Genomic DNA, 10,755 nt, shown 5'->3' on the forward strand with positions numbered 1-10,755 from the left:
ATAGATAAAGGGTGAGTTGCAATGTATGACTTTAAAATGTGGTGTTTACAAACTTAGATGTTTTGGCATAGCCTTAGTTATCAAAAAAGACTCAACTTAACAGGCTTCACCAAAATGTTTGCTCTGTGCAAAGGTCTTGTAAGACAGGAGCTGAAAGGTATGACAGTGTTGCTGTCGGTGTCAGCTGGGTGTAAAATAGAACTTTGAAGCATGTCAGTTTCATCTGCAGATGAAGTGTAGTTTATTTAAGAGGAACTTGCCCAACCTCGACTTCCGTGGCTGTGCTGTCAGGCATGTCATTCATCAACCCGCCCCAGGTAATGCTTCTGGTGCCGGTCGCGAGTGGAGCTGAGTGTGCCTTCCTCATACCACCGCCTGGGGCTGGCAGCTCCTCAGGGGGGAACATCTCCACGGCGGTGGAGACACGCACACGCACACACACACACACGAACTCATTCTCGGAGCGTTACGTGGAATGCACCCCTTCCCCCACCGCGGGGAGAGCGAGCGCAGCGCGCACGCGCGGGGCGGACGGGCGGTGGCGCGGGCCGCGCGTTTGTGACGACGCCGGCTGGAGGGTTGGCTCGGCCCGGCCAATCGCGTCGCGGCTTGTTGCCCCGTGGCTCCGCCCCTCGCGTCGGCGAAGGACAAAGTCCCGGCGGCGTGCCGGCGGTCAGCCTCTGCGGCCCGAGCAGCCGCCATCTTAGGAGGTGAGTTGGAGCGCCCGCCGGGCCGGGCCCGTGTGAGGCCTCGCCGCCCCATTCCGCTCTTCTCGCCCGCTTCAGGTCGCCATGTTCTCGTCCATCGCGCCGCTCGCGCGGCTCAACCCTTTCTGCGCTCCGCACTTCCAGCCGTGCCACGATGGGCTGAGGAGGCGCGCGGAGCAGCCCGAGGCGCCCACCACGCGGCGGAGCCTGGCGGCCGCGTCCGCCACCGAAGGTGAGGGCCGGGGCGGAAGGTCGCGGCTGGAGCGGGCCCGTGCTCATTGGGGCGGGGAGGGCTGGCGCAGGGCCTTGTCGCGGCCGCTTGGAGGACGAGGAAGGGCACGGGAGGGGGAGGCGCGCCGGGCCGCACCGCGCCTCGGGCACTGCGGGGAAGGGCGCGACAAGGTCCCGGATCGTAACGGCGGCGGATTCCTCCTCTTCCTCTAGTTACTGAAGTCCGTTAGTGCTGCTGTACGAATGCCCGTGTGCTGTGTGAAAAACACAGAACTGGATGTTAGGCCTCGATTCATTTAAAACAACAAACCTTGTTTTTCCGTAGTAGCAGCGTTGCTCCTACCTATATAAAGCCCTAAATCACCTTTCAGAATGCTAAATATATCCTGTATGTGCACTTACTTCTTAAAAGCATTATGGTAAATCTTCATCCATTTTGTAGGTGAACTGAGTCAGACACGTTATGTTTCTTTGTTTCCTGCTGTTTCATTGTTTCACTTATTAATTGGTACTCTCGATCTTTGTGTTGGGAGAGTAACAAGATACCTGAGCTTATGCAAGGTCATCCAAAGTCATCAGTAGAACCCACGAGACCTTTCAAGTTCAGCTCAGGGCATCAGCTATAACGCAGCTCTTGGAATTTGTCCTTGTTAGTGGTTCAAATGTGAAGACAACAGCTACGTTACAATTAGGATTATTTCACCTCACAGAGTAGATGTGTTTTTGTGGTGTGGGTTTATACGTGAGTAGCTTTAGGGCGTGCTTCTCTTAAGTCAGCATCTAGGTACTTTAGAATGTCTCTTCTGTAATTTCCTCTTCTGGAACATTAGCTCATTGTTTTCTGAGGTAACACTTTTCAAAGAAACTTGGTTACGCTTCTGAAGTAGAAAATAAGGTATCTGCTTTGGTTTTCTTTTCTAATACTGCACTCATAGCTACGTGTATAGAGCATAAGCCAACCTGATTGTGGCTTAGTACTTTTGAACATCCACTTGACTAGTCACTCTGAGTACCATTGTAATGAGGGAGATATTTAAAGTTTTACTTACCTGTGACCTCTGCAATGGTCTGCCTTAACGAGGAGTATAACTTTTTAACAGTAAATTAATGTGGAAAGGGAGTGTGAAAAGGCAGTTTGGGTATCTTGGCAGTATGAGAAGTATAATACCATCATTCTGCAGGCCCAAGATGTGTTTAGACAGACCTGCCCAGTAATTCAGAACTTGAGTCTTCTCTGATAACATCTGCATAGGAAAACCTCATTTGTGTGTGTTTAACCACTCGTTCTAATGAGTTTTAAGCAGAATATTTCTGCTGTCTGGAAAGCTGTCAGCTTAACCTTACTATTTAGAGGCATGTGCAAGTCCTGGATTTGTATGTTTAAACCTTCAGATGGTATCTCAGTTTGAGAAAATCTCTTAGGTGATATGTTATTCTGATTGTTAATTGATTCCTGTCTTTAAGTTTAAGGTTAATATCGTGTCTATAATATGAATTTTTTTATTTCAGAATAAAGAGGAAATGTCATTTTTATTGTCTTGGTTGATTTTGAAGAGTAAGTTGAGAGGTAAACGTGATGCAAAATCTGGAATGTTTTAGGGAAGCTCGTTTATGGTAGAGAAGTTGCAAGCTGGGGAAACCTGTTGGTGTTAATGGGTGATTAGCTGATGCTGTTGAACATAATTGGGAACTTATGCTCACGTTCTTAAAGAAATTTATTTTAAATAGGATGATTTCATACACAGTACTACATGGAGCAGTTCTACTTGAATATTCATTGATTAAACATGGTCCAAAAGTTTCTCTGACTTTCTATTAATGTTAAATGCGATTAATACAATTCTTAAATTTCATTTAACAGAACCTGTTTAAATCTCAATTTCTACGTTTGAAAGAAAAAACATCTTCACGAAGAATCTGAAAAGTACCTGAAAACATATTGTATAAAGGAAAAAAAAAAATCTTTGTCTGATAGGTCTGTGTGATCTCCACAGGCAATATTAGTGTGAGAGATTTTTAAGCCGCTGTATTTCATTTCCTTAGGTAGTAGGGACTTAAGCAAGGGAAGCACTTCTTTATTTCCTTGATATCCAGAAAGTGCTTGACATTGAAGCTTGGAGTCGTAATTCCTACTAGTAGTTTGTAGAATTATTTTCCATGATATAAATATGCTGTGAGCTAAAACATTTCTTGGTTTTATTTTTATTTTTTCAAATAATAAACTTAAGTTTAATCCAGGAATCCAATCTTGATGATCCAGAAGGTGTTAAATTGAAACTAGGAGATTAATTTTAATGTAACACTTTTAATGAAGTGTGGAATATTATTTGAATTTAATAATTCTGAGAAGCGCTCTGTCAGTTTTGTTTCTCTTCTAATCTTCTTTTCCATGTCTGCTTGATATGTGATTTTTTTTCTAATTAGAGTACAGCTGTGAATATGGCTCAGGCAGATTCTTTATGCTCTGTGGTTTCGGTGGGATTATTAGCTGTGGAACAACACATACGGCACTGGTTCCTCTAGACCTGGTTAAATGCAGAATGCAGGTTTGTTCTGCATGTTAGTATGTGGTGATGTTGATAAAGCGTGTTTAGTGTGAGATGATTAATCTACTAACGAATTGGAAGCTTCAGCTCTCTCTTGGGCATCGCTGTCCAACAGTGCACGGAGTTGATGTAAAAGCATGGCGTGTCTTTATTTTTTGCTGCAGAATACAGTTGTGAATATGGCTCGCTCAAGTTTTATGCTCTCTGTGGCGTTGGTGGGGTCCTAAGTTGTGGCCTGACACACACTGCTGTCGTACCTCTGGATTTAGTGAAATGTCGTATGCAGGTTCGTATTAACTCAGACATTTCTTAAACTTTCTGTATGTAGCCAGCATATCAAGAGTTTACAGTTCTTTCCCTGGATGCCACACAGCAAATAAATTGAACACTGATTTTCAAGCTTAATGCTGTGAGGTTAACCAAATACCACTTGCAAGGGAAGCAGTTACATAGGCTGACATGGGTAAGTTGTTTTTAACTATGTTTAAAATGAGTTTAGTTTCCTAAGAAACACCCTCTGCAATGTTATTCTTTGCTTTTGAAAGAAGAAATTTGTATCATTAGTGTTTTGAAGACTTAATTATGTATTTAGCCTGAAATGTCATGCGTGTTTAATTTGAGTCATTAACATTTTGGATATCGCTGCATGAGATACAGCTTGGATAGTTTCTAATGATGACCTATTCCATATAAATGGTAGAACTTCAAGTTGTAAAGGCTTCAATGCTTTTAGCTAGTTTCCTTTCAGTGATAGAAATGGTTTTTCACTAAACTGAAAGGAGTAAAGCCTCATTGCACTTAGTGTATGATATCAACTCCAGCATTGAAACAACTTAGCAAACAGCCATGGGTAAAAACGTAGTAATGGTTTATTCAGGCAAATCTGTACCTCAAGAATGAAGCAAATTAAAGCACGCTTCCTAAGTGCCTGGAAATGTACTGTAGCTATTAACGCTTCGGTATTTTATAGACTGACACCAATTCTAAAAGTAGAAATTTGGAATGGTAGAAATCCTGAAATGAGGAGGAAACTACTAATTCATCAGAACTGCTAATTGTGCTGGGAGAACCGTGTGTGACGTTCTGTAAAAATGCTATTTTAGAAGGCCTTCAGTGTTATTTATGAGGAAAGGGGTTGTTGCATACTCAAGAACATCTTAAATTCTGGTCTCAAATTAGTGATTTTGTAATGCAGTGGGCAGAATCAGGGTGCATAAGATGCAGGCAGTAGTGATGCCTTTTACAAAATTTGGATTGAGGCTTGGCAAACTGTGTGGGGAATCTCTATTTCTGACAGCATGGAAAAGCTGTAGCTGCATACGTGTGTTATTTCTGAAAGCGTAGCTAACGTGCACTCTTCTGTTGTTACAGGCAGCATGTGTTATCAAAAGCCAAGATAGGTAGTTTGACTTGGACAGGCAAGGATGAGCTTCTTGGGAAGGACGAGATTGATCATGGATTGAGAGGATGTAGCATCTCAAACCATTGTTAATCTGATTGCAAGTTGGGTTAATAGGCAGAAGGCCTGAGAGGCATGCAGTGCTGCACATGCCACTGGGAGCAAGGCCTCATACTTCCTATGCTTCATCTGTTTGGTAGGTGTACTTGGGCTTCTAGTCCTGGGCATCTTACAAGATGAGATTGGTTGCGCATCCCCTTCCTTCTCTAGCACTTAGAGGTGCAAAGAGGAAAGGTTCCATTTGGCTTTCAGTGTAACCTTGTGCAACCTGTCAGCATTTATGTTTTTACAGGTCCTGTAAGAGAGCATGTTATCAGTCCTCCCTAGATTGTCCAGGAAGAAAACTGTTTCCTGCCCTCACATGTCCTTTTAAGAAGAGGTAGTCTCCTGTGTAGGTGAATGATAATTAGACGTGATTCTGACATGAACGTTGTCTAATTTTACTGTACCCACTTAAATATTCAAGGTTTTTAAATTCTGGGACTTTTAAAATTGACACGTTTAGGTAAATTAGTTCTCAGTCAGTGGCTAGGCTGCAAGTTAATGAATTAATCACTGCAGTTTCACATACGTGTCCTTTGTCTTCTAAAAGGATATCTTCCTTTTCATCTTCCTGTGGAAGTGCTGGATGATATCAAGTACAAAAGGGAAGTGGGTGTGACTTAAAATTTGTCAGAATTACATGCATTGGAATTTCTGTTAAATAAATTGTTTGCTTTGACAAAGAATCTAAATGTAAGTATACAAAAATAGTACTGTCAATGTTAGTGAGTCTGTCCTGTGTACAAAGTCATGTTGTGGAGAACAAAAATGAAAGGAAAATTGAGGCTGTTTGGATCCTGAGTGTTGAGGAACGTGCAGAGTGTTTAAAGTTAGGGTTTGAAACTAGCGAGTAACCATTGCAGTTACATTCGTGCAACTTGTAGTGATGATGCTGTCCGGGGCAGTCCAGCTGTGTGAGGAATTCAGGATATTATTATTTCAAATGAAATTGTGAGAAGAGAAATAATAAGCTGTGTCAAGCGCTGAACCGTCTCTTCTGTTCAGGTTGATCCACAAAAATACAAGAGCATCTTCAATGGGTTTTCAGTGACAATCAAAGAAGATGGAGTTCGAGGCTTGGCTAAGGGATGGGCCCCCACCTTTTTTGGCTACTCCATGCAGGGGCTTTGTAAATTTGGTTTCTACGAAGTTTTCAAAATCCTGTATGGCAACATGCTGGGAGAGGTAAGCTCTAAGTGCTTCATGTGAAGCTGTGCATCGGCAGGGTAATAGTATTCCTAGCAGAGAGGGATCAGAAAGCACAATTCATTAACGACAATGTGTTTAAATTCACTTCAGGAAAATGCCTATTTGTGGCGTACTTCATTATATTTAGCTGCATCTGCCAGTGCGGAGTTCTTTGCTGACATTGCTCTGGCTCCAATGGAAGCTGCTAAAGTTCGCATTCAGACACAGCCTGGATACGCTAACACTCTACGGCAAGCTGTACCTAAAATGTTTGGAGAAGAAGGCATTTGGGCGTAAGTTTTTCATGTTCCCTTACTTTTTTTTATTGTGACTTGAATCATCTTTCCTAGTGAAGAACTGTAGCTAAAACTAGTAGTGGCTTTAGCTAATAATACTTGTTGGTCTTTGTAGCTCAGGATAACAACATACTTAACATCAGGAAACCTGTGCTGAGCTGGCTGTGAGTTCCACATGCTCCTTAGATCCATCTTTGTGAGTATCTTTGTGCTGAGTTCTGCTGGATAACTTCAGTTTCTAGCAGTTCCAGTCAAAGTTGCTCAGCAACTTTTTTGGTTGCACAGTCGAAGATGCTTGAGTCATTGGCATGTGAGAGTAACATAACTGCATGTTAGCTTTCTGTTCTGATAAAAGTGACTGCATATACATGAGTCATTTACCGCTATCAGGACGTGGCTGGTATGCAGACATTGAACCTTGCTGCACTTGTAGTAGCAGTATTCATTACTGCAGTGCATTGTGATCTGAAATGTGATAACAGAAACAGCTGTGCAGAGTAGGGATCAGTTGAATTCCTGTTTTGCCGTTTGCAGGTAGTGTACAGGAAAGAGTAAAAGTAATATGTTCCTGTTCCTTAGGTACTGTGACAATCAGACCTCACAGTGTCAGTCTTCTAGGAATTGTTGTGCTGTTAGCAGCAATTAGATGATTTTTTTTTCCAGGTTAGAAATACTTAAATACTAGAGAAAATGAAACCATTTCTCCTCTTGTTCAGTTTCTATAAAGGTGTTGCTCCACTATGGATGAGACAGATTCCATACACAATGATGAAATTTGCCTGCTTTGAACGTACTGTGGAAGCTCTCTACAAGTATGTTGTTCCCAAGCCACGAAGTGAATGTACAAAAGGAGAACAGCTGGTAGTCACATTTGTTGCGGGCTATATCGGTAAGAAAATTTAAAATCCTGCACTTGAAAGCCAAGCCTTTTTCTGAATATCAAATTGATGTAACTAGAGAATTCGCATTAACTTCAGCACGTGCCAGGGTTCAGTCTCTGATTGGAATGAGTGAGTCTGTAGTAGGACAGTACTCTTTTAATTATTCCTATTTCTTACCTATGTTAATGTCTTAGTTTAGAAACAACAGCTGATTCAAACAAGGAAACTTGCATTTTTTGCTAGGCTATAGGAGAGAAACAGGAGGGTTGAAAGAATGGTAGAGAAATCTGGGTGGAAAAGTGATTGTCAATTTCCAAAGACACAAAATGAGTTTTACTCTGGCAAAAGTGGTAGGAGTAGTTAGCTGGTTGAGGTTTCTTGTAATAGTCACATAACCCTAATAAGAACAGAATTCTACGGTATCAGGAGACTTGATGTATCATCTCTTGTGTGGTTTATTGGTGACCTAGGGAAGCTGTTGGTTGTATTTAGTATTCACAGTGGCGATACAGTTAAAACACCATAGAACTAATGTCAAATTATTCTTTCAGCTGGTGTGTTCTGTGCAATTGTTTCTCATCCTGCTGACTCCGTGGTGTCTGTGTTGAACAAGGAAAAAGGCAGTTCTGCTTCACAGGTTCTTAAGAGGCTTGGATTCAGAGGTAAGTACTTAACTTCATGCGTTTTGGATTCAGTGCCTGTGGTCTTTTGTGTTCTGAGTTGAATCTCCTCTTTCCTGGCTTCTCCTGCTCATGGCTTGTGTTTTGCTCTGCAGGTGTCTGGAAGGGTCTGTTTGCTCGTATCATTATGATTGGTACCCTGACTGCGCTACAGTGGTTCATCTACGATTCTGTGAAGGTTTATTTCAGACTTCCTCGTCCACCTCCACCTGAAATGCCGGAATCTCTGAAGAAGAAGCTTGGTTTAACTCAGTAGACAGCTCATGGACTGACTTCGCTGGCTGTCCAGTGATGAGTTTCATGAAACTTTTATATATTTGACTATGTGGAAAACAAAGCTCTATGTGGTGTCATTATTGGCTGTACCCTCATCCTGTATGAGGGTTTAAATTCTACCACTGTCATTGCCTGAAATAAATGAGAAACAGAGTGCTTAGTGTCTGTTTACTACTGCATATATAAGCTTCATTTCACAGCAGCAAATGCCTCAAATACTTCCCAAAGTGAAAAATAAAAAATAGGCCTTTCTACACTTCAGAAATTAGAGAAAGAATTGTGAAACGACTGCAACAAAATAGGTTTCATTGTTCCCAGAGGAGGGCCAAGAAACACTCCACACTACTGCAGAAACTAACTGCAGTTGTGTGCTTTTTTTCAGTCCTGTTTCACCTCTATAAACTGTTACTGCAGAGCAGATGAACTGCAATGAATGAGATAAAAGTGCAGTCTGACAGGACGTCCTGCTTACAGCATCTGCGTTCTCCATAGAGTTGAGGGAGGATCTTAAAGTGCTTAGAACTCCTTGTGTTGTGCTTGCTCCAACACAACTTGCTTGACTGCTTCTCTTGGCTTTGAACTGCACCAAAGATGTTAGTATTAGCTGTGCTGTGGAATTAAATTGCAGCAGCTACTTTAACAAAAGCAAAGCTGATGTTAATAAAGGCTCTCAGAAATATCCAACCACTATAAGCTTAAATGCAAAATGTCTTGTTTCTTCTTGGAGAGGTTGAGCATGCCGACTTTTTCTTAAGAAGTGTGGTATTTCCATAGTTTGATTTATCCTCCTGTCCCCCCTCCCCCCACCTCCTTTTTCACTCGGGGAGGTTAATACTGAGTTTTGGTTGAACCACACATTTCTGCAGGTGGACTTAATGACTTGCAGAAGTCTAAGCTTGTAGGCATGCAAGGAGAGAATCTTGGAATGTTTTATCAAGGCAATGAATTTTATTTGTTTCCACTATTTAATGTAAAAGATGAGCATTCTGCCTTTTGAGTTTCGCCTGTTCAAGAAGCAACAGTTGATAAACTGCACTGAGTAACACTCAGAGAATGCCTAATAGTGTGTTAAGGGTTCGTCATCTCCAGTATTGCTTTGTTCATTTAGCAGAGCTGCAGCGTATGTCCTTTTTGCACAACTTCTATATGTTGCCTTTCAGTGTTGGAGCTGGTGATGAACAATCTGCTCTATTGGAGTAGCATAAATATATTGACCACAGCATCCTCTTGAGGCCTAATATTCTGCTACCATTTTACATAACATGGAGATCCCAGCATTTGGGAAAACCCTCTGACTTTGAGATTTCAGGGTGGTTGTGCTAAACAAGCAAGCTAACCTTTATTTCAATTTGCTGCCTTTCTAAATGTGGAGCGAAATCTAAAACTATTTCCCTTTTCCAATGACAATAAATGTACATTCTTACAGTGGTTGCTAACTAACAGCATTAGACTGCAAAGTCCAGTTCCCTAAGCATAAGTGGAGCACTTGTATGGAGTACCTTGGGTTGAATTTCAGTGGTAGAAGTACGCACACCTTGTTGCCCCTCCTGCTAGTAGGAAGCATTGAAGTTTATTTAACGTGAAATGCTCCTAAGAGTTTGTTTGGAGGAGGGCATTAAACACAAAGTCTATCTCGCACTAAGACCACTGATGGTAAATCAGTTTTTGAAGTTACCTTTTGTATGTGGTTTGACTTAACTGGGGAAAAAGAAAGCATCCCTTGTGCACTGAATAGCAGTTTGTTTAAAGGCGTGTGTTAACCCACTGGACTTTACTAGAAAACATCTCAACTTCTTTCTAATCCTGGGAAAGTGAGCCACTTCTGTGGATTTTTAAGGCTGGCAGAAGAGTAAGACAGAACTTGCTTTATATAACAGTAATCTGACTATCAAGTAAGCCAACGTTAAGCTAAATTTCTCCAGACTTCCCTGTCATTTTAGCAGTACAGCAAAATCTCAGTTTTTCTCTAGAAAGACCTGGGTTTCCTTTGTGGAGCTGTAAGAACGTGCAGTAATAAGAACATTATTTTCACTCGAAGGTGAACCTGAAGCTGCCCTTTTAAAGATGACCTTTGTCAAGGTCAATGTGAGATAAGACTGCAAAGGACAATTACATCACCTTTTGTAAAGGAGAAAGGCAAAACAGACCGTTTACTTCCACTATTCTGTTTCAGTGGAAAACTTGAGAGGCAGCTGCAGCTGCTAACTTGATTTTCAGCCATAGGCTTGTTCAGATGCTTGAGATGCTTTAACGTAGAAAATGCTATTGCACAAAAGGTCATGCACTGAAATGTTAACAGATTAAATGGGAAAAATGGTGGTATCAAAATATATTGAAAAGCCATCTTTGTCATTAATAAATGTGCTTTATAGCATAACGTGTAGTATGTTTTCTGAAAGTAGAGAAGATGGGTGGGAGAGCCACGGTACTTTAGATGGGCTTAGTGGTT

General features: G+C 41.7%; 1 protein-coding gene and 1 non-coding gene across 3 annotated transcripts; both read left to right on the forward strand.

The window, feature by feature from the left end:
• The first annotated feature begins 608 nt into the window (after positions 1-608).
• On the forward strand, positions 609-8,462 carry SLC25A3 (solute carrier family 25 member 3). 2 transcript variants are annotated; one of them, XM_065742743.1, is made up of 8 exons: positions 609-710; positions 786-939; positions 3,363-3,484; positions 5,991-6,170; positions 6,285-6,466; positions 7,186-7,358; positions 7,902-8,012; positions 8,126-8,462. In XM_065742743.1, the coding sequence occupies exons 2-8, from the start codon at positions 792-794 to the stop codon at positions 8,284-8,286; spliced, it is 1,077 nt and encodes a 358-aa protein (XP_065598815.1). In that variant the 5' UTR covers positions 609-710; positions 786-791; the 3' UTR covers positions 8,287-8,462. The 2 variants fall into 2 exon arrangements, with proteins under 2 accessions (XP_065598815.1, XP_065598814.1); XM_065742742.1 differs by lacking the exon at positions 3,363-3,484 and adding an exon at positions 3,649-3,770.
• LOC136053384 (small nucleolar RNA SNORA53) lies at positions 6,642-6,882 on the forward strand. Its single transcript, XR_010622644.1, has one exon. It is a non-coding gene; the product is annotated as a small nucleolar RNA SNORA53 (small nucleolar RNA).
• Positions 8,463-10,755: the final 2,293 nt, after the last annotated feature.

Source organism: Cyrtonyx montezumae, unplaced genomic scaffold (genome assembly GCF_038088225.1).
Source record: "Cyrtonyx montezumae isolate F1298 unplaced genomic scaffold, pur_monq_1.0 scaffold_3, whole genome shotgun sequence".
Lineage (NCBI taxonomy): Eukaryota > Metazoa > Chordata > Aves > Galliformes > Odontophoridae > Cyrtonyx > Cyrtonyx montezumae.

Coding starts and splice junctions, on each gene's coding strand:
- SLC25A3 (XM_065742743.1), top strand. CDS start 792: ATGTTCTCGTCCATCGCGCCGCTCGCGCGGCTCAACCCTTTCTGCGCT. Junction 940..3,362: donor GGCCGCGTCCGCCACCGAAG/GTGAGGGCCGGG, acceptor TTTTCTAATTAG/AGTACAGCTGTGAATATGGC. Junction 6,171..6,284: donor ATGGCAACATGCTGGGAGAG/GTAAGCTCTAAG, acceptor AATTCACTTCAG/GAAAATGCCTATTTGTGGCG.